General features: G+C 42.6%; 1 protein-coding gene across 1 annotated transcript in view; it reads left to right on the forward strand.

Annotated features, from left to right (window-relative positions):
• LOC149271531 (sialoadhesin-like) overlaps positions 1–24,606 on the forward strand; it is a 42,934-nt gene that overhangs the window by 15,677 nt on the left and 2,651 nt on the right. The window contains exons 4-8 of the mRNA XM_089507362.1: positions 18,251–18,528; positions 20,617–20,913; positions 21,592–21,855; positions 22,554–22,808; positions 23,515–23,793. Of these exons, the coding sequence (XP_089363488.1) occupies positions 18,251–18,528; positions 20,617–20,913; positions 21,592–21,855; positions 22,554–22,808; positions 23,515–23,793 (1,373 nt within the window). The remainder of the gene's footprint in view (positions 1–18,250; positions 18,529–20,616; positions 20,914–21,591; positions 21,856–22,553; positions 22,809–23,514; positions 23,794–24,606) is intronic.

Genomic DNA, 24,606 nt, shown 5'->3' on the forward strand with positions numbered 1-24,606 from the left:
ATGATTTTATATACAGGCTATTCAAGCGAGACAAAAGCTGTCCGGGCCGGCCCTGATCTGTTATTGTTAATGGCCGCAGACTATTTATTTTCACTCGCAGGGAGCCAGGAGCTTTCTGGACCGACGTCCAGGATTAATAACATTGGAGGGGTTTTACTGGCAGCCTCTGCTGAGACGCAGCGCGTTAACCCATTGTGACATAACTTAATCAGTCGTTGGTCTCGTCTTAGATTCAGGAGCCGTATGCCGATCCCGCGCATGTTTAATACCCTCACTGTATTACCCTCTACCACCTCTGCTGGGAGGCTGTTCCACTTATCGACCATCCTCTCAGTATTTTTATCCATGAATACAGAGAGGCTTTGAAAGAATTAAGCTTCCATGCTGATGGTTACTGGGTATCACCGGCCCAAGCGACACAGAGGTAAAATATACCCCAGCAGACGGGGGTTATTAATTAAACCATACGATATCATACCTCCCAAGTGCACGTGTTCGGTTGGCCTCTCCCTCTTTGGCCTTCAAATCCCTAATGCCCCTCTTTCTTCTCCTGATGCCCCTCTCTCCTCCCCCTGATGCCCCCTCTCTCCTCCCCCGATGCCCCCCTCTCCCCCCTGATGCCCCTCTTTTGTCAGAATGTTTGCTGGGTATGAGGGGATCGCAGGGTTCTACGGCGCTCGATGTCACTTGTGAATTCTTTACGCAAACGGCCCTCAATTCATCGCAAATCCCAGAAAAACTCTGCTGTCATTTTTCACGTTTACTTAAAAAAAAATACAAATCAAAAGTTCAAGCATTTTTTTATTGATATAATATATATTAAAAAACGTTTTATAAATTTACTTACAAATACTGGAAGTTTCTCTTTATATCGATGGAATTAATATATGAATATTTTCGAGGCGTGGCCCCCGCCCTGCATCCTGTATATTTTTATCTGCATTATAAATAATTCCTCCTCCCGTAGAGTATGTACGGAATTTCCTCTGCAGCGTGACCTTCACATCAGCATCCATTATCTATCTATACGATAGCACCTTTCTAAAAAAAAATTATTCCTAATATCAGATACAAAATAGTCCCAAAAATTCCCAAAAATATTACACCGTCTTTTTTTTTTTTTTTACCCCAGTTGTAGTTTTTGCCCCATAATATAATATTTTCAGGCAGCTGCATATCAGCCGTTTGTATGATTCTCGCTCTGTTATCTGATCCCCGATCTACTAAACACCGCGACTCCTTATCATACTGCCTGTGTGGAACAATAGAATGGCTCAGTCTTAGTCACCCAGACAGACTCTCTGACTAATGAAAGTCTATGGAGAAAGGGACTTCATTAGCATTGCCATAAAGCATGAGCTGGGAGAGTGAACTCCATACATTGAGTTTAGCTTCCTCCTTGTGATGGTCTTTGGGTCCATCGATCAGATCCATTGGTTTGCAGTGTAGCCATCCCCTTAAGGGTTAATCGGCGGTGAGGCTGGATGGATGTGAAGTCATGGTATGTATTGTGTGAGCAGGAAGTATTTGGCCGAACCCTTACAAATGAATTGTTGGCCGGCATTAGCTCTCGAATGCTTCCTCCCCGGAATTCCGCTGGATGTTAGCGCTCTTGTAGTCGTCCACTCCCAGCCTCCACCTTCGCTCTCCTCGTTTCCTCCATAGGTGGAGTGCCGTGAAAGATCCCCGCGGGAAATAAGTCGGCTGGGAATCGGGGCGCCATCAGACTTTATCGGGGGACGTTCTGCACCGAGCCGCGCAAGAATCGAAGAAAAATATTTAAAACTGACTGAAGAGAAAGTCCAAAAGGGGAAAAAATATACGGAGACTCACCCATCATAGGACTACTCCACAGTCCACGATGGGTCGCCATGAAATAAAAACGTATTAAGCCGCCCCGTACAATGTATAATGACCAACCCCAAAAACATCCTCCTGGCCAAAGAGGATCTTCTGGTGTCCGTCCATGGCATTCTAAGACCGTGGCCATCCATGATGGTCAATAGGTCAACATCTTGGCCATCCAGAGAAGGTTCTTTTCTCTCTGTGCCCTCAAAAGGACAACATCAGCTCAGTTCTTATATATTAATACATGTATGGACGATATGTGTTAATAAAGAAGGATTATCTGATACGATGTATATAGGTAACACTTATTAGGTGACACTTATTAGGTAACACTTATTAGGTGACACTTATTAGGTAACACTTATTAGGTGACACTTATTAGGTGACACTTATTAGGTAACACTTATTAGGTGACACTTATTAGGTAACACTTATTAGGTGACACTTATTAGGTAACACTTATTAGGTGACACTTATTAGGTAACACTTATTAGGTGACACTTATTAGGTAACACTTATTAGGTGACACTTATTAGGTAACACTTATTAGGTGACACTTATTAGGTGACACTTATTAGGTAACACTTATTAGGTGACACTTATTAGGTAACACTTATTAGGTGACACTTATTAGGTGACACTTATTAGGTGACACTTATTAGGTAACACTTATTAGGTGACACTTATTAGGTGACACTTATTAGGTGACACTTATTAGGTAACACTTATTAGGTGACACTTATTAGGTAACACTTATTAGGTGACACTTATTAGGTAACACTTATTAGGTGACACTTATTAGGTGACACTTATTAGGTGACACTTATTAGGTAACACTTATTAGGTGACACTTATTAGGTGACACTTATTAGGTGACACTTGACTGCTGCTTGAAGCTTGGACTCTACGTACCCCAGGTACACGGATTTCCCGTTGGGTGAATTCCCAAGCTGTTAGATGGCTGAGATAAGTTCTTTGAGGAAAATCCCACCCGCACGGGAAAGAACTGCGGCGGGCCAAGACCCCCGGGGGGATATCCTGATCATCGTCCATAAAAAAGTCCTTCTGCCTCTGGATTCAGACCAGACGTGGAAATCAAAACGAATAAACGCAAGACGTTACAAAGAAAAAGAGCCGGGCGTAACGGGGACGTTTCTATTAGAAACATCATAAATCTGTGTTCCTGGTTGTTCTGCTCATTCCATAGGCCAAAGATACCCCCCCCCCCCCCCCGTCATGTATCATTTAACCCCTTTGTGACCTGACTTTTTTACTCTTCATAACTCGGTGTTTGTGTTTAGCTATCATTTCCATCTCATTTAGTGAACCCATATGAATCTGAATATAAGACGACCTGCCCCCCCCAAGTTAGGTACATCTGCCCCACGGCTTGCTTCTCTGCCCCCCAGATATGCCTTATATTCCCCTAGATTGTAAGCTCCTGTGCGCAGAGCCCTCCTCACCTGTTGTCTCTGTAAGTGAATTTGTTATGTTATATACTACTTGTTATGTCCGTCTACCCATTGTACAGCGCTACGGAATTTGATGGCGCTATATAAAACAATGAATAATAATAATGTACCCCTATATTCCACTCTGCCCCTCTAATATGTTACTTTGCCCCCCCCTTATATGCCACTCTGTCCCTCCCAACATACCTTATACCCAGTGTTCCCTCTAAGCTGTGCACTTTTTTAGACAGCGCACACGTCCAAAAATTGTGCGCACAACAGTTTTTCCCAAAAAAGAAAGAAATAATAATTTTTTTGAAACTTTATGCGGCCCAAAATTTTTGCTCTGTGCAAATTTTTGCACAAGAGAAATTTTCTGCGCACGACAACTAAGAAAAATTAGATGGAACATTGCTTATACCCCCTAGTTACCCCTCTGCCCCCAGATATGCCGTATTCTTTGCAAGTTATAGGGCAATAAGTACACTAGCTTATAGCGTAAAACGCCCCTGCTTTTGGGCAGGCAGGATTTGGGAATCTATTTTTACATTTTTTTTTTTTTTTAAAAACATTATTTTTTACATCACTGGAGTCTATTATTTTTCACATTTCGTTATTTTTCTAATTTATTCTTTAACTATTTTAAAATGTTTATTTTTATATGTTTTTATATATATTTTATATTTACAGGGCTCCGATGCCCGGATCGCTGACCCTTAGGGATCGTTTCAATGTCAGCGGTTCCAGGGCGCTGCCTACTTGTGAGAGGCTTCTACCTTCGTTACAGGGTTAAACGAAGGTTGAGGTTGATATCATGGAAACATAGAACATGATGCGGATAAGAAGCATTCTGCCCATCAGGTCCAGGGCTGGGTTCCATCTTACATTAACTTCCCTCACTCTATTACCCTCTACCACTTCTGCTGGGAGGCAGTTCCTCTTCTCGCCCGCCCTCTCAGTAAAGTAAATCTTCTTTCCGTCACATCGCAGCCTCTGACCCTCTAGTTTTAGATTAAGATCTCTTGTTGGAACTTCTCTTCCATTGAAATAAACTTCTACTTTGTTAAATCCCTTTTCATTTAAATGTCTCTCCCATCCCCCCTCTCCCATCCCCTCTCTTTCTCTTCTCTCCCACACCCTCTTCCCCTCTTCTTTCCCACCCCCTCTCTCTCTTCTCTCCCATCCCTCTCTCCTCTCTCCCATCCTCTCTCTCTCTCTTTTCTCTGCTATACCCTCCCTCTTTTTAGTCCCATCCTCTCTCTCCCATCTTCTCTCTCTTTTCTTCCATCCCCTCTCTCTCTCTTCTCTCCCACCCCCTGTCTCTTCTCTCCCATCCTCTCTCTTTTCTCTCCCATGGCCTCTCTCTCATCCCATCCTCTCTTTTTTCTCCCATCCCCTCTCTCCTCTCCCATCCATTCTCTCGTCTTTCCTCCAAGCCGTTCATACCGACCTAGCTGTTAAACACAACATCTTTTAAATTCATGGAAAGTATCTGTTTTCCACCAGTTTTCTGTGCTCTAGACGGCTCTAGATTGGTCATCGTGATGGCGACCCTCAGTGGTTACCCCGGCTTTGTGGAATTACAGAGCTGGGTGGTCTCAGAGCTCTCAGTAGTCCGACTGCTCCTAAAATCTCATTATCCCAATAATCCCAATCCTCTCTCCAAATTCCATCCCCACTGTAAACCCCGTCTTTTCTCCACCATATTCAGAGCTGTGCCACGCACCACTCTACACGCGCCGCTCTACACTCACCGCTCTACACGCGCCGCTCTACACGCACCGCTCTACACGCACCGCTGTACACGCGCCGCTCTACACTCACCGCTCTACACGCGCCGCTCTACACACACGCCACTCTACGTGCGCCGCTCTACACGCACCACTCTACACGCGCCGCTCTACACACATGCTCTACACACACACACAAGCCCTTCAAGACTTTTGTGGCTTCACGCTTAAAAAAAAACCATTTAATTTGGCTTTTATGGGAACTCGTTCCAGCTCGACGTGGGAGTTTCAGTCGACCTCTGTTCTTAATTTTAGCAATCGTAAATGGAATGCTCCCAATCGCAGCTCCCTCACCACATCTTCTCTGAGCAAAGCGAGCCGCTCCTTTGAAGTGTTAGCGGGCGTTTAAGTCGTTACGGCTAACGTCAGCCACCTGCCACGTGAGGAGGCCACCGCTCGAGTGATGAGGAACATCCTGAATATAAAGCCACCGTTTAAAATACTTGAAATAAATTTTTATTTTTTTTTTAAATGGTTAATATTGATAATAATGGTGGTTTTCCTTCTAAAACATAAAAGCCACAATTTTCACATTGTGGAGGTACAGTTGGCACCATTTTCCCCACGGAGAAGAAGAACTTTTTCTTTGTTCTTTGAGCTAAGACGAGGTCACCTGAAGGAACGTCTACGAACCCATAGGGTTGCCAACAATTATAATAATTATTAAACTTTAATTGCCCCTTGTGTGGGTGTCACGTTGGGTTAACCACCGACAACAAGAGTTATTGGACGCCATTGTAAGCCCTAAAATACTTAATGTCACAGATCTGATAAATGATTATTACTTTTTTGCTGGAATTATCTTTGCAGATCGATGGTTGTTATAGATTGAAAATTGTCCGATGTCCCGTTTATCCAGCAGGACCCGCTGTGCCGATCCGATCCCTCAAGGTTCTCCGTTCCTGATACCCTCAGCGTGCCTTCTGCCTGCACTGACAGCGCCATGCGCTGATCCCCCCGTCTCCGGCACCAGATGTATTTATTATCCCACCGCAGCTTCTGGAACCCATTAACTTGCTTTCTGTAACAATATAATTACACGTTTGGCGTTGTTTGCGAATGAATGTCCATTCAGCTCAGCTATATTCGTAGGTCTGTTTTCGTTACTCTCTCCCCCTGATGTTAGGTCACAAGGACACCAAAGGAGACACGAGGGCGAGCGCGAGAGGGAGGAAGTCATTTAACGATTAGTTTGTTATTGTTTGAGATAGAAGACTAGATTTTTTGTGGACATAAATATTTCGGTTTTGTCACTAATGCAGGAGTTTGCTATGGTTGGAACTTGGTGGTCATCCCTGACGCACTTCAAGGCCAGAAGAGCTGAGCTGGCCCTGTACAAAGAACAAATTAGTGGGCAAGATGACTTTCAAGAAGCCCTACTGATTTAAATATGCTTTGTGCAGGGCCATTCACGCTCTTCATGGAGCAGAAGCCCACTGGTGTTGGATCTTCATTAAGTTGGGTCGATGGGATGAAACTCTCCTTTCGCTGGATAAATCCCAAAGAGTATGAATGGAGTATGAATGAAGAGACACCTGTGAGAGAACCTTGGGGCATTCTGATGAAGGTCATTAGGACACCAAGTTGTTTTGAAGACATGATGGGCAGGCCAAGGCTTCTGGTCATGGCTGGACTAAGGATAACTATGTAGCACTGGCACTTTAAGGCCAGCGGCCTCCAAATGACATAAGTATGGCCGCCCCCTAATGTGATGACATCATTAAAACGTGCTGTATTTACCAAAGTTTCATTGGAGCACAGGGACATCGCTAATCAATTTAAAAAGAATTGATAGAATGCAGTAAACCCAATGAAATTCTGTTTTCATGGCACAATGCATGGTTTTGAAGGTGCTGTTCCACTAAGACAAAACATTACCTCTGCTCCCTAGTACACTTTGCAAATAAACCTTGCCAAATACGTAACTTCTTTCTTTCCGCTGAAGATTTAATCACATAATGAAAAGTTTGAATTCATTTCTATGGTTTAAGAATTTTTAAATACAGCCAAAATAATTATTTGGGGCATTCAGCGGTACTAGGAAGGGTGTTTCTGATGCTACATTTGGTTTAAAAAGTGTTACATTTAGCAGAGTAGGTGGAACAGCAGCCTTAAACTATACAGCTATTGAAACGCTATAAATTCAGCGTTTTGACTGCCGATCTGTCACCGATTCCACTTTGCCCTCTCCCCCCAGCTTGTGAAATGCATTTTCCCAGCAGTTATTTTTATTTATTAATTTATATAGCGCTATCATATTCTGTAGAGCTGTACAATGAGAAGCATTTGGACCCATTTGCTTCCCTTACGGGGTAAGTATAAATTCTTCGGAGTAGATTCAGGGTGTTGGGTCCTCTATGGCTGTTGTGGGGTCTCTTCTTTGGAGGAGCTCTCCATGACACGTCCTGGTACGAGCGGCTCTTTTTCTTTGAATTCCTGGAAGGCACTGATTTATTTGATTCATAACAGTTGGGAAATAAATGTGTTTATTTGACGTTTTTAACTTGGGAACAGAAAAGTTATGGAATTCGAGGTATTTCTACTTATCTATTTCTGATAGAGAACAGAGCACAGAATTCCACTTAAAGATAACTGCGTGAATAAAATATAATATGAGACGTTATCAACCAGCGGGGTCCCACTCCTTCCTTTCTCCCACTTGTTCTGAAAAGAAGGGCTTTTAGAAACGTAACGTAAATTACTCTGCTGTGACATCTAGTGGTCGATAGTGCAAATTTCTGAATGAATCCTTTACACATGGGGGAAAAGTGGATTATAGTAGAATTTGATAAAAAGTAGTAGAATTTGAAGCATGGAGCCATTTGTAGGAAAGCCAACATGCCTTGTGTCCCAATGTGTGCTATGAGAAGAGCGTCGATCTCTCGCTCACTCAAGGTTAATGTTGTGCTACAATATTAGCTTCAACAACTGGGGGGGCCTTCTCAAGCTTCAAAGTTAGGTTTATCTTCCAACATCATGGCAAGATCCTGCTCCAGGCTTTCAAGTTAGCTGCCTCCTCCAATATCAGGGACAGAGTCCTGCTCCAAGCCTCACAGTGATGTTCCTACTCCAACATCAGCGATAGAGTCCTGCTTCAAGCCTCACAGTGATGGTCCTACTCCAACATCAGCGATAGAGTCCTGCTCCAAGCCTCACAGTGATGGTCCTACTCCAAGATCAGCGATAGAGTCCTGCTCCAAGCCTCACAGTAATGGTCCTACTCCAACATCAGCGAAAGAGTCCTGCTTCAAGCCTCACAGTGATGGTCCTACTCCAACATCAGCGATAGAGTCCTGCTCCAAGCCTCACAGTGATGGTCCTACTCCAACATCAGCGAAAGAGTCCTGCTTCAAGCCTCACAGTGATGGTCCTACTCCAACATCAGCGATAGAGTCCTGCTCCAAGCATCACAGTGATGGTCCTACTCCAAGATCAGCGATAGAGTCCTGCTGCAAGCCTCAAAGTGATGGTCCTACTCCAAGATCAGCGATAGAGCCCTGCTCCAAGCCTCATAGTGATGGTCCTACTCCAAGATCAGCGATAGAGTCCTGCTCCAAGCCTCACAGTGATGGTCCTACTCCAACATCAGTGATAGAGTCCTCATTGAAGGTTATTAAGTCTTTCCAAGGGCACCTTATAGTTAGGTGGAAAGGAAGGACAAATTATAAGGGAAAGGAAATTCTTAAAATATGACGAGGTGGGTGAAAGGGATACCAGAAATGATATAGAAGTGGAAATAGGGACGAGAAGCACATCCTCTACACTTAATTTATTGTAAGTAACTGGCTAATACAATCCCTTTCAACAATCTTTTTAGAGCCCTTTTTTAGAATCCACAACTCTTGCTGTGAACTTTGCATCGAAGTGCGTTAAACTCACAACAGTGTCCTCAACTCCTGGTCTATCTTTTTGCGTTCATTTCTTTTCTTTTTTACTTAATAACCCCCATATTTAAATTGTACAGCGCTGCAGAATATATTGGCACTTAATAAAGATTAATAACAATGATAATTATAGTTGGCCTACATGTAAGCAGTAAGACGGGTCGGTTGCTAGTGCCACGCGAACATGGCAGCGCCTACTAAATGATGGGAGATCTCGTGCCGTCTTCAACTCTCACGGGGCTCATGGGCATACCTGGGAACTTCTTACGTCCGGCCTTCCGGCCAGCACCGCACACTGATGTCAGCGGGGGTTGTTCTGTTGACGTCGGTGGGCGGATCCGCTGAGGTCGGGGGCGTTCCCGCTGATGTCAGCAGACATTCCAACTGACATAATGGAAAACACCCCCAATTAAGGGAGAAATGGGCGTGGAGCGGGGCGTGTCAAGACCCTGCTCCAGCGACCCGGAGGGTTCGGGTGTTGACCTGGAGATCTCCTGGTCAAACCCGGAGAGTTCCCAGGTATGCTCATGGGGTTGAGTTCCATACTTTATTGCATTTAGGGTTATCTTACTGAACACACGCATGAGACACGCATGAGACCCACACTGTTACAGGAAGCACTCTCTGCTCGTAGTCCAGACAGGAAGTGGCCATGGATCAAACCACTTTCAGACCCTCTGTATCCAATCCAAACAGGACAGACCAAAAAGTGGACAGATAGGAATCAGTCAAACATCTATAATCTGTCATCACATTCTATGCGTTAAAATGTTTCTTTTACAATATATTTTTCAGAGCATAACACATTTTAATAGTTGACATTCACTTGGGACGTGCTTGGTATGAGTGCACACTCACAGCTATAGTAATACAAGGATCTACACGTTAAATAGGACTGTGTTACCATTCCTTATGTATTGTTTCTGTATAATTGTGGCTGTAGGGGATGGGGACTTTACTCACAGGCGATACCTTTAATTGGGCCAGCATAGCAAAATATACACATATTACTCTTAAACCTCAGAGGTCTCCTCTTGAAATATAATGTTTCTTAAGGAGTCAATGAAATAAAGTGAATGAAATCCCCCTGCACCCCCTCTCATGCTTCTTGTGCTGCGTAAGTAGAATAGTTAGTTTCATTTCTCATGTTTTCTTAAAAAAAAGCTGAAAAGCATTTTTTTTCGGATCTATGTTCTATTTGAAAGTTTCATAATAGGAAAACCACAAAGCAGCTGCTAAAATTATAGGAACAGCACCTAAAACAGAATACAATGGCAGACTAGACCCATTCGGCCTGTCTAGTCACCCTTTTCTCCTGCTGTAAAGACTCATTAACCAGTCATTGGTGTTGCCATAAATTCAGGAGCCATATGCCTATCCCATGCCCATAACCCTCTACTGCTTCTGTCTATTTAGGTAGTCTCCTAAATCTTTATAATCATTCATATGGTAATTCTAAGGGCATTATGATCAGCAGATCTCGCTGGACAGCTTCACTGTGCACTATGATCGGCTGCTCTTGCCTGTCTGATACACAAAACCCTATGATCGGCTGCTCTTGTCTGTCTGATACACAATACACTATGATCGGCTGCTCTTCCCTGTCTGATACACAATTCACTATGATCAGCTTCTCTTGCCTTTCTGATACACAATACACTATGATCAGCTTCTCTTGCCTGTCTGATACACAATACACTACGATCTGCTGCTCTTGCCTGGCTGATACACAATACACTACGATCTGCTGCTCTTGCCTGGCTGATACACAAGACACTACGATCTGCTGCTCTTGCCTGGCTGATACACAATGCACTACGATCTGCGGCTCTTGCCTGGCTGATACACAATACACTATGATCGGCTGCTCTTGCCTGGCTGACTCACAGCACACTATTATCATACCTGGGAACTCGCAGGAGATGGGGCGCTTCTCCAGGCTGCAGGGAAAACTCTGGGTCGTGAGAGGGCCACTGACACACTGCAATCCCCTCCTATTTCCCCCTTATAGAGGGATGTGTCCTGCGATTTATTATTATTTGTTTATTATTTGCAGAACTGATACTTTGCATTGAGATCTATACCCTACAACATTTAAGTCTTTTAATAATGAATTGGTGCAGTAATACATGTCACCACTACGTGGCAGCAGAGCACCTAATGCATTTTCATTGCTGAATTTCTGGCATAATAAAAAGGCTCTTAAAAACAGAATCATTTTCACCACTTTTGCCATGCATTTGTTTACCCATGCAAATTCTGTAAATAAATAAAAACTATAACACAGTATGCAAAAAAGGGGGAAAACATCTAAAAAAAAAAAGCAAATATTCCACAAAAGTAATATTTTGCCCCAGTAATTATATAAATGACTAATGTGAATGGAAAACAGAATATATATTAAAAATGTATTCATGTATTTGCCTTGATTTTAGAAACACCCTATAACAGGAATCGGCCCTTTTTACTGTTTTATGTTAAGAAAAACACAGAACTGATGGCAGGTAATGTTTTCCACGTCCCGGAGCCCCGCAGGAGCCTGAATCTAGTATAAAAGTCTCTGTCCCTCCCCAATATTATTATTGGTTATCATTCAGCATTGTGCATTGAATTGATTGAGCGCCATGCCCCAGATACTCAATGCCGATTAGCTAGAGACACTAGCGGGCATTTCACGCTCACTCCAAGCAACATATAATATCTTTGAGACGCCCAACAAACATGGAGAAAGTCCCGCGCGCAGAGCTCTTTGGAGACGCGGAGCTGCTAAGACACCCAGTCAAGTAACGTCGCGTTTACTCTTACATCAGAGTAACTGAAGCACCGTTATTCATGGCTCTCTCTGTTACAGGGTCACCGTCCCCAAGGCTGGGTCCCCCTGTTTGAGGGCTGAGGAATCACCAGTCAGTCCCTCATACGGATAGCACTCAGCTATCCACGGATCATCCAGACCACCATTCGTAGCAAACCAAGAAGAACTCTCTTTATTACAAACACACAGAACTTATATCCAATCTCAATGCAATGTGTACCGAACCCAACCCCCAATCCCATCACTCCCATCCCATCACAAATCCCATCAGTATACAGGGGATGTATCAGGTGAGGGGATTACAGAATACAATGGGTTCCCCCACCTGTGTTATCCCCCCTGTAGTGCGGGGGCCGGCGGGGCAGACAGGGCTGTGCTGGCTGATTAAGAGCCCCAGCCGGGTTACCTGATCGTCTCTTTGAAGGCTGGAGCTGCAGCCACATTCAGTCTCTGGGCCGGTTACACAATAAAACGTCTTACAAAATATTACCGGGTCACGGTATCACGAACTGGACATAAAAGAGCTCCGTGACCCGGCTAAACTTTACATGAACATATGAGCCAGCTAGCCTAGAATACGACTCTTTGTGCGTTTTGGTAATTCAATTGATTAATGAATCTTTAAACAAATAATTACCAAATAACTATGTTTGTAGTACGTTTTTTATGAGCAGTAGTCTTTATTAGGATAAATAAATACGGTTCGTCTGGATAAAATAATCCATACAGGAATAATAATCATAATATTTTATACAAGAAGACTTCAGTTAAAGTCAAGAAATGATTTTGGCCATAAACCCCAGCGGGGGGAGGGGAGAGAGGAAATTATTGATCCCATTCGCACCCAATAAAACCTGCACGGCACGTTTCGCAAACACACTGTAATCAGGGGGGGCCGGATGGACTGCAACGCCAGTCTCTAAATGTCCCGCGGTGGATTCCTCATCAAGGTGATTAGTTCCTATATCGGTGTATCAACGACCCACCTCCACGTGATTGAATCTTCACTGATTTGTTTCCACTTAGAAACTAATAACCCAATTAATGGGCTGCTGTGCACAATCCCAGGCAGCTGTTGCCAAGGCATCATCATCACCAGATCATAATTCTACCTCTTTATAAATCACTGATGAGACGACCGCTGGTTTTATAATTATGTTCAAGGTCAATACAAAAATCTTTTTGGGCTTCTCTTCATAATTCTACCTTCCGGACGACACACGGACCTCCCTTAAGATTGGAAGAAAGGAGCTTTCGCCTTAAACATAGAGAAGATTTCCTTACTGTAAGACAGTCAACGGGTGGAATAGACTTCCATCTGAAGTCGTTTTGGCCAATTAAATCAATATATAAAAAAAGACGTTTTTCTAGATATATTTACTGCATGTGGGGTCATCCTGAGTAAAAGTAGATAAAGGAATATTGATCCAGGGTGAGTACGACTTGGAGTCTGAAAGATACCCCCTCCCCCCCACGGCATGGCGCTACTGTCTCGTGGGGTTTTTGCCTTCTTCTGGATCACAACAAATATGGGTTCATGGAATGGCTGGACTTGATGGACTATATATCTTTTTTCAGCCTGATTGACTATATAACTAATATTATTGGGCTGTTGGGTGCCGTTCATACAGTCCCTGTACGATATATACCACCCATTCATTCACTATAATTATTATAGTGGGATTTACTTATATGTTAATTACCCAACGTCCCGGATGAATACATCGTTGCCCCCGCTCCCATAGGCAGCTGTTTAAGTCACCTAACACTCACACCAGCCCCCTCTCCGCTCCTACCAGGAGAATGCAATTTTTCTCACATTTTTTTTTATGAAACAAAACTCTCAATTTTCTTTTTGGTATCTTTCGTTTCTCCAACTTTATGATTCGAGGAGATGACGCTCAGAACCGGGACAGAAAATAATATATCTGCACAACTTTCTTTAAGAAAAAAGAGGAAATGTGTGGTTTATTACCAAAAATAGGAACGCATTGAATATGTGTCTCTATATATATATATACATAGGGAAGCCTGTGTCTCTTAGTTAATTAACCAGAGATCTGGATGCTACGCAATCCGTCCCTCCTTGAAAGGTAATATACAATTTTTATCGATTTTTAAATAATCTCATTATTTGCTGATTTAGAATTCTGCAGTTAAATATTCTATATTATAACATTATGAAAAGATTGTGATGCCAATACAGTCATTTTACTGTAAGAGCCCCACGGGATACAGAATTAAAGGGTGAAGGGTGAGTTCCAACAATGTTTTTCTTACTTATTTCTTAAAAAATATTTCTAAAATGTTCAGCTGTTTTCAGTTGTAGTTTTATGGCTCAGTCTTAATAGCTCAGCCAGACAATCTGATTAATGAAAGACTATGTTAAACAGACTTCATTAGCATTGCCATAAAGCGTCAGCTCAGTGTGGTGTTTGAGCCGTGAAAGTCACCCAAAATATCACATGACTGACAGCAACGGCAGCTCCAGGTCTGCAGATAAAGGGAGTTTATTGGAACAAAATGCGATAAAACCAGACATTACTCTATATAACGCTGGGGGTAATATTACTGTATACAGTGCTGGGGGTTATATTACTGTATACAGTGCTGGGGGTTATATTACTGTATACAGCGCTGGGGGTTATATTACTGTATACAGCGCTGGGGGTAATATTACTGTATACAGTGCTGGGGGTTATATTACTGTATACAGCGCTGGGGGTTATATTACTGTATACAGCGCTGGGGGTAATATTACTGTATACAGTGCTGGGGGTTATATTACTGTATACAGTGCTGGGGGGTTATATTACTGTATACAGCACTGGGGGTTATATTACTGTATACAGCGCTGGGGGTTATATTACTGTATACAGCGCTGGGGGTTATATTACTGTATACAGCACTGGGGGGTTATATTACTGTATACAGCGCTGGGGGTTATATTACTGTATACAGCACTGGGGGTTATTACTGTATACAGCGCTGGGGGTTATATTACTGTATACAGCGCTGGGGGTTATTACTGTATACAGCGCTGGGGGGTTATATTACTGTATACAGCGCTGGGGGTTATATTACTGTATACAGCACTGGGGGTTATATTACTGTATATAGCGCTGGGGGTTATATTACTGTATACAGCGCTGGGGGTTATATTACTGTATACAGCACTGGGGGTTATATTACTGTATACTGCGCTGGGGGTTATATTATTGTGTAAAGCGCTGGGGGTTATATTACTGTATACAGCGCTGGGGGTTATATTACTGTATACAGCACTGGGGGTTATTACTGTATACAGCGCTGGGGGGTTATATTACTGTATACAGCGCTGGGGGTTATATTACTGTATACAGCGCTGGGGGTTATTACTGTATACAGCGCTGGGGGGTTATATTACTGTATACAGCACTGGGGGGTTATATTACTGTATACAGCGCTGGGGGTTATATTACTGTATACAGTGCTGGGGGTTATATTACTGTATACAGCGCTGGGGGTTATATTACTGTATACAGCGCTGGGGGGTTATATTACTGTATACAGCGCTGGGGGTTATATTACTGTATACAGCGCTGGGGGTTATATTACTGTATACAGCACTGGGGGTTATATTACTGTATACAGCACTGGGGGTTATATTACTGTATACTGCGCTGGGGGTTATATTATTGTGTAAAGCGCTGGGGGTTATATTACTGTATACAGCGCTGGGGGGTTATATTACTGTATACAGCACTGGGGGTTATTACTGTATACAGCGCTGGGGGGTTATATTACTGTATACAGCGCTGGGGGTTATATTACTGTATACAGTGCGGGGGGGGTATATTACTGTATACAGCGCTGGGGGATATATTACTGTATACAGCGCTGGGGGTTATATTACTGTATACAGCGCTGGGGGTTATATTACTGTATACAGCACTGGGGGGTTATATTACTGTATACAGCGCTGGGGGTTATATTACTGTATACAGCACTGGGGGGTTATATTACTGTATACAGCACTGGGGGGTTATATTACTGTATAAAGCGCTGGGGGGTTATATTACTGTATACAGCACTGGGGGTTATATTACTGTATACTGCACTGGGGGTTATATTATTGTATACAGCGCTGGGGGTTATATTACTGTATACAGCGCTGGGGGTTATATTATTGTATACAGCGCTGGGGGGTTATATTACTGTATACAGCGCTGGGGGTTATATTACTGTATACAGCGCTGGGGGTTATATTACTGTATACAGCACTGGGGGGGTTATATTACTGTATACTGCACTGGGGGTTATATTATTGTATACAGCGCTGGGGGTTATTACTGTATACAGTGCTGGGGGTTATATTACTGTATACAGCGCTGGGGGGTTATATTACTGTATATAGTGCGGGGGGTTATATTACTGTATACAGCGCTGGGGGTTATATTACTGTATACAGCGCTGGGGGTTATATTACTGTATACAGTGCTGGGGGTTATATTACTGTATACAGCTCTGGGGGGTTATATTACTGTATACAGCGCTGGGGGGTTATATTACTGTATACAGCGCTGGGGGGTTATATTACTGTATACAGTGCTGGGGGTTATATTACTGTATACAGCGCTGGGGGTTATATTACTGTATACAGCACTGGGGGGTTATATTACTGTATACAGCGCTGGGGGTTATATTACTGTATACAGCACTGGGGGTTATTACTGTATACAGCACTGGGGGTTATATTACTGTATACAGAGCTGGGGGGTTATATTACTGTATACAGCGCTGGGGGTTATTACTGTATACAGTGCTGGGTTTAAGGCTTTCTGCAGCACTTTATTTGCTCCGTGCTTTCAATAAAGGCAGCCATGGGGAGGAGAAAATCCAGTAAGTAGTGGGTGTATTCACTGAAATGGATGCCAGTCATTCTGGAGACTTGACTCTTTACGAGGTATTATATATACCGTATTTACTCGATTATAAGACGACCCCACAAAATCTGATTATTAACCCCTTCAAGACCAGGACGTACCAGGTACGTCATCGATGATACGCGATCCAGCGTCGCTATGAATAGGAAGGGCCGGCTGCTACTGACCGCTGTCCCCAGTGATCCGTAGCAGCCACTCCCCCTCAATTCCGTGCACGTGATCACTTTGAAGCGAATCACGAGCACAGAATTTAAATATTTTTTTAAAAACTGCGGTCTTCAAGGGAAGACGCAGTTTGCCAACGTCGGTCCTGAAGGGGTTAATTCATGTAAACTATTTTTTTTGTTTTTATTTCCTTTTATTTGCCAACCTGCCCCAGAAATGCCTTATACCCCCTATGTGCCACTCTGCCTCCCTGATATGCCTTTTAACCCCCTATATGCCACTCTGCCTCATGTTATGCCTTTTAACCCCCTATATGCCACTCTGCCTCCAGAAATGCCTTATACCCCTATTTACCACTCTGATATATAGGAGGTTAAAAGGCATATCATGGGACAGAGTGGCATATAGGGCGACACTAATATACCCACTCATAGTCAGGTCTCTGTTTGAGGTCTGATAAGAAGACGACCCCGATTATACGACGAGGGCTATTTTTCAGAGCATTTGCTCTGAAAAAAAACCTTGTCTTATAATCGAGCAAATACTTTTAGAAAGTAAAACAAATATCATTAAAGTCACATCTTTTTCTTTTTACTTCTTCACAGCTCAGAAAAGAAATGGCGGCTCTGTGGCTTTGGACTCTGCTCCTGGTCTACTTTGGAGGTAAAATACTAACTGACGTCACTGGCGTTGTCCATGGAATTGGTGATTCTTCAACTATTCACTTCAAATCAGAAAACCGTGTTCCTGCTCTGTATCTGATGATGACCGCTTTCGGGCCCGGCTTGGAATAAATCCATTTATTAACCAATAGACTTTCACCTTGTTAAAGAACCATGTGATATTTTGTGTCTCTCCTAATATTTTAGCGGATTGCTTTATGACAGAGTGAGTGAAGTACTTGTCCTTACCTCCATCTCTCTTCTTTCTCACCATCATCTCCCCTCTTTCTCCCCATCTCTTTCCTTTCTCCCTCTTCTTTTCTCCTTCTTGGTTTCTCCAGCACACAGTGATCTCTCCTGATCTTCCCAACCATCTCTACTCCTCCATCGATGGTCACCTGGTGCTTAGACCGAGGAGATAACATCCATAAGATGTTGAGTGCCAGCTGGACTGGGCCATCAACCCAACAGCATGTGCTATGTGGGGCTCTGGTCCCATTATTGCCATGGATGGGAGCTTGGTGATTATGTTGTGTATGTTGTGGATTCTCCATTCCCAGGCTCCTGTGTTCCTATCGCAGGAACGTATGCAATCAATAACTGTAATCGGCCATTGGTTTCCGTGTCTTCACAGGAGTTAATTCGGACTGGGATGTACAATGTCCTGACACAAGGAAGAGTGTTTCTGGATCCTGCCTTCTGATCCCCTGCAGCTTTAATTACCCAAGAGACGTACAGCCGGTTAAAGGGATCGTTCCCATCTGGTTCAAAAACTACGGCGCCGATCGAATGTTGGTGTATCACCCAACCGGGGCCATCCATGGCACCTTTCAGGGACGCGCAGATTTCCTCGGCGACGTCACCCATAAAAACTGCACAATTGTCATAAACGAGGTTAAGACTCAAGACGCGGGTGCGTACAAATTTAGGTTCGAGATTACAGGCGTCAACAACTGGCTGGGCAGGAACGAAGTCCAAGCGGATGTGACAGGTGAGAGGACAACTCATGGCCATCTTTATACGGCTCTGGACGTTTTCATTATCTGTCTTTTCAGTCCTCATTTCCGGTCCTACAAACAGTAATTGGTCCAAGACAAATAACAGGGGACATTTACAAGATGTTTTTTTATTGTGTATACCATTACCGTATTTGCTGGAATATAAGAAAAGGTCATCTTATAATCGGACCTTAAATAGACTACAAGACTAAGATCCAGATCTGTGACCCGGATCCTCCTCTCCGGCAGCCGGTGAATGCCTGCGCGCAAACAACCTCCGCTGTTGCCCGGGGCTTCTATGGCAGAGCACCGGCGTCACATGACCTTCCAGCTCTCTGTCATGGAAGCCCTGGCGGAAGCCCCGGGCAGCAGCGAAGGTTGTCGGCGCGCATCGCGCAGGCGTCCACAGGCTGTCCCCCACTAGACACCAGGGAGTACTGGGGCAAGTCTGGGGATGCATTGGTCTAGGAGGGCTGAGCTGCATATAGAGGGGGTATAAGGCATATCTGGGGTGCAGAGTGGCAAGCCGGGGGGCAGATGTGCATAACTGGGGGCAGGTTGGCAAATAAAAGAAAATAAAACCAAGAAATACATTTTTCTCAATCATAGATTTTATTAAATATGAAAAAATAGTTTACATGAATTAATGTTTGCTGGTAAAACTTTATTCCTTTAGGGTCGTCTTATATTCAGGCTTTTTCCTTTTTTCTTTTTTTCCCCCTACATTAATATTCAAGCTTTGGGGGGTCATCTTATAATCGAACAAATATGGTGATAGAAACTCATGTATGTAGCAATAATAAACAATTATAATAATAATAATAATTATAATAACAATAAAGGGAGAAAAGAAACTTTTTAAACTTACAGAAATAATTTATGCTGACCCCAAAGAGGTCTTTCCCTACCTAAGAATAAAACATTTTCTGATCACCACAGGATTCATTAGCAATCATCTATTAGAAACCTTATTTATATATAAAAATAAGAAGAGACAAATCTCTAGAATACTGAAAATGTTAAATGATGTGGAATTAGACCTAAATATTTCCGACAAAACGCTGATCTTTGTTAGCGATGCCGCAAAGATAAAAGTATCTATTTTCATATTTGGTGGGATTCTAGCAAACTAGATTCAATGAAAATACTGCAGAAAAATATTTCTTTAAATATAGAAATAACCCCAATTCTGTTTGTGTTTCATATGAATCTTCCTATTAAACTAATTCAGAAATTACGAATTCAAATCTAAATGGCTGTAAAAAATTACAAAATCTGGGAATTGGGGGGGAAAAAACAATATTTATTTCATGGCCAAAGGTAATATAATGGGATTCGTTTTTATTTTTGCCTCTACCAACCAAATAAAGACTTATCATTGTACCTGGTGACCCCGGACAAACTATTTCTGCCAAAGTATTGATAGTTCCCCCTTTATACCCCACATGCTCCGTATGGCCTTTGCCTCCGTAGTTTTTTTGTCATTTTTAACGTGTTCAGCTGTGCATGCTTAGCTGATCTGCACCTAATAAGAAACTTTGAAAAGGGATAATAGTACCAACTAAACAAAACACTGAAAGCTACAAATAAAAGGAAATATTAGGTAGGTTCCTTTTTTTTTCTTCTTCATTTCTATAAGGTTTCTTTGTTTGATGAATGTATCTTTGTATTATGTATCATTCATTTACCTAAACACAATTATAGCTTTATTTACTTAAATGTCTTCCTCCTTTTTTTTTTTATTTCTGGAATTTTTATAATATTTGTTGAACGTTCTTCTGTATTATGCATTTATGTATATATATATATATATATATATATCCGATTAATTAAATAATTCTTACTGCCCCCCCATACCTAATAACGACCTTTTCCTCTCGCTCTTCTTTTGCATGCCAATCATTGTCTGTAGAAATCAAATAAATTAAAAAAGAAGAAGAAACGCTGCGTGTCGCGTTGGTTTAATGGCGTTAGTGAAGTGACGTGTCCATGTATTTATTTTATAAACTAAACATACTAGGAAGACGATGACATCTCTGCAGAACCTGGACTTCACTGTCGTGTTCTTTCCCCATTTCCAGATGAACCCCTGAGTCCGGAAGTCTTGGTTCCACCACGTATAGCTGAAGGAGCGTTGGTGACCTTTCAGTGCTCCACGCCATACTTCTGCCCAGATGGTTCTGTTAATCTGAACTGGCAGGACTATGTCACGGAACGGTCCGTCTTGTCCCGCTATCTACAGCTGGACAGCTCGCAAGTTCTCATGCAACACAATCTGACCACAAGCTTCACCTGGCTGGAAGACAAGAAGACCATAAGCTGTGTCCTGTCTGTTGGAAATAAAAAAGCTGTGAGGCAGGTTCCCCTTAATATCATTCGTAAGTAGCTTTTATTAGTTTTATTTATAGTGCCAACTGGAACCCAATTTAAAACATGAAGAATTGTTTTATTAATTCTGGTACTTCTGCCTCCTGAAGGGAAGTAATGCCGAGGAGGAGGCACCTAGCGGGTCTCCTCTCTGAACATCTTTTTAAGTAAAAAAGACAGCCTTGTATTAAAGGAAGAAACCCCGAGTGGGCTCTTTTTCTCTGCCAAAACATTTCCGAGTGCCCTTTCATGCCCGTGCCTACCGCATACCCAGGTCAGCTCGCCAAGAGGCATAGAAGATTCACAAATAATGGACTTACCCAAAAGCATAGCATTTGCAGTGAGAAAAGAATGCCCATGGGTTCCTCACCATTCCTGAAGGCAATCTGTAGGGAGGTGGAGGTTCTGCTCCATGCCCAGAACTCGATCGCACTTAGGACATAGGAGAGCAGTCAGTCCTTTTATTGTAATTATGAAGATCCTTTTCTTCTTGTAAAGCCTCAGAGACAGGGTGGCGTGTCTTGGAGTCCATGGTTATCTTATCCATCGTTCACCATTAGTTCGCCTTCAGATTTTGAGGTGGCCCTTTTTCGGACCCTTTAGAGTATTTTCAACCATTTTTTTTACATAGATATACACTTTAGTTATTACATTAAGTCTCATTATTTTCTGTTGCATTTCCTTTCCAGACCCCCCTAAAGACGTCACAGTTTCCATCAGCCATTCTGGAGGTAACATCAAAGAAGGCGATTCCATGACTCTCACGTGCCGGGTTAACAGCAGCAACCCAGCTGTACAGAACTATACCTGGTACAAGAACGACGTCAGAATCTCCGGAGAGCGTTTCATTTATTTCCATAGCGTTTCCAGAAATGATTTTGGAGATTACCGATGTGAGGTCCAGAACAGTATTGGAACAGAAACATCTGACACGCTACATCTTATTGTCTTCTGTGAGTCAGAAAACGTACCCTACCTTTTTCTGCCTTATCCTGTGGCGGGGTTGCCGGACAAAAAAACCATGTGATTATTGCTTTTACTAAACAAAATAATAAAGTAGCAGGAACCGAAAAGAAGAAATGTAAGGAACAATCAGAAAAAAAAGAAATTAGAGCCAACAGAGACGTGAAACATTTAATTATCTTACTTAACATTGTAATTATTCCTGCGGTTGACGGGCTTTGACTCTTCCTCATTAACACTGAGGAACAATCATTTTGCTCATTTTAGACCCAAAACAAATACCCCCGGAGTATAAACCCACCCGCTTTTTCTATATGTCTGGTGTACCTGGGCGAAGCTCGGTGATGAACACTCCATAAAGTGAGGTAAGATAAGATCAGTGATAAGATCTCCAATCAGAGATAAGTCTGGTCCGACTAGCTTTCCTCAGTGATCAAACCGTACAAAAAAACCTCTCACAGCTCATCATTAGGTGATATTTACTAAATCACATTTATGAAGGAATTTAATGACTAAATCAGCGGTCAGAATAGGGCTTGAATGTGAGAAAATGCACATGGTCCATTGACCAGGCAGCTGCCGCCGTATCCAATCTTGTAGTCTTGTCGAAGTTAACATAACCCACAAGATCTAAATAATTCGAAGGTAGAATCCATTTTAAAGAACTGACCGTGTGTTTTTTCCACAGCCGCAAGGACCTTAGTGGCTCCATCCTCCGAGGTGAAGGAGGGCGAGGTGGTGACGTTGACTTGTGATGTTCCTGGTGGCAGACCTGAGGAGATCCAGTACAGCTGGTTCAAGAACAACGTCTGGATTCAGGAAGAATACACAAGATCTCTAGTTTTTCATGAAGTGTTGAAGACTGACGCTGGTTATTACTACTGCAAAGTTCAAAATGATAAAGGCGGTGACTCCTCGCCTCCCGTAACATTAAACGTTTTGTGTAAGTTTGAGGCTCATCTGAACTCAGAAAGGGAATCTAGAACCAAAATGGAAAGATAAGAGCTTTTATATCTGGTTAAAATGAGAAGGAAATGTAAGATGGGTAGTAAAGAAATAAAAGGCGTAGGAGGACAATGCAGGAGTTGTATGGTCAGCTGGTTGCAATTAACCCATTCAGTCCCCTTAGGACATCTCTAAAACCTTAGCCAATAAGTCCATTACTACTTACTGGTACGTCATGACTTTATTGGAACAGCAGGGACATCTCCCTGGAGGTCAGGCTGTCTATTGACATCGCTCGCTTCCTGCCAAGCGATCGTGTGTAATGGCGCTGGCTGCGAGCGTCGATACAACGCCATACATAGAATGCCTGATCATGCGTTTCTCGCCTTCTAAACGATGAAGAAAAAAAATAATAGTGGAAAAATGAAATAAATAAAAAAATACTAAATGATATTTTTTGGGAGCCCAGTGATGTCACCATGACTGACATCAAAAATCAAACCAAATGCAAATTATTCTTTCTCTACATTTCTCTACATTTAAGAACATTTGCCATTTGTCACCATATTTCACAACCGCAGTCAAGCCTAGAAAAGCAGTCTCAAAATATAAATACACCCCTTGAAGAACGTAATCATAACCAACTCAACACTTACTACACTAGTACTAATAATCTTATGTCATCTTTCAAATCTAATTCATAGATCCACCAGGAATCCCTGTAATCACATCATTTCTGGAGACCCAGGAAGGGAAGCTGGCCATTATTCATTGTACGGTTGACAGCAACCCATTCTCTGAGCTCATGTTCTACAGAGATGGAGTCCCGATCACTTCCAACCAGAGGCTCCGGGTGATTTCCGCCCCGAATTCCCTGAAGCTGCAGATCCAGAACGTTCTTCTGTCCGATGAAGGGACATACAGCTGCCTGGCTCGGAATTCTCTTAGAAACTCGACATCAAGTCTCCATTTTGCTGTAGAGAGTTAGTATCACCCATTTGGGTTTAGCTTGGTTTCTCAAGAAGTATGTGGGACAGTTTAAAGACAACCATGGATTTTTATACCTTTCCAACAAGTATCAGTTATGCTAATTAGTATTAGTATCGAAAAGACCCAATTTTAGTTATAAAATTATAATTATAAGAAAGCATATTTAAAGGGATTCAAATCATGAAAGCTGTAGACTCTTTGTGTGTTAATTCAAGGCATGAAAGAATAGTAGAGACCGCCATTCATAAAATGTAATTAAGATGAATCCCAGTTACGTATCAGCGATGTTAACGCTTGCAGAAACATCTTATTTGTCATAACTTAACTTTTTTTGCATGCCTTCCTTTGCAAGCATCGTCTACGAGATCACGGCTAGTTTTTAAGCCAGTAAGTCTGTGTGATTTAGGACATTTGACGTTTTTTCTGCTGATTTTCACCCAGAATGCCTTTTTTATTAATTCCACAGCTGCCAGGGTAATAATAACTCCATCTGCGGAAATAGAAGAGGGGAAGGAGGCCACCCTCACGTGTTTGTCAACGAGAAACTCCCAGAAAGTGTTGACCTACACTTGGTACAAGAATGGAATGTGGCTTAAGGAGGATTCTGAAGGGAACACGCTCTCCTTCAAACAATTGTCTAGACTCAATGCTGGTTCTTATTACTGCCGGGTCCAAAACAGTAATGGAAGTAGCAGCTCCCCCCAAAGCATGCTGCATGTACTGTGTAAGTATGCCTAGTTTGAAGTCTTTAGGGTTTTGTTCATGTTTAATCAGCTTCTATACTTAAACCGGTCAATCCCATACGG

The sequence above is a fragment of the Sceloporus occidentalis genome, unplaced genomic scaffold (genome assembly GCF_023333645.1).
Source record: "Sceloporus occidentalis isolate IW3139 unplaced genomic scaffold, rSceOcc1.0.p SCAF_498, whole genome shotgun sequence".
NCBI classification, from domain to species: Eukaryota; Metazoa; Chordata; class Lepidosauria; order Squamata; family Phrynosomatidae; genus Sceloporus; species Sceloporus occidentalis.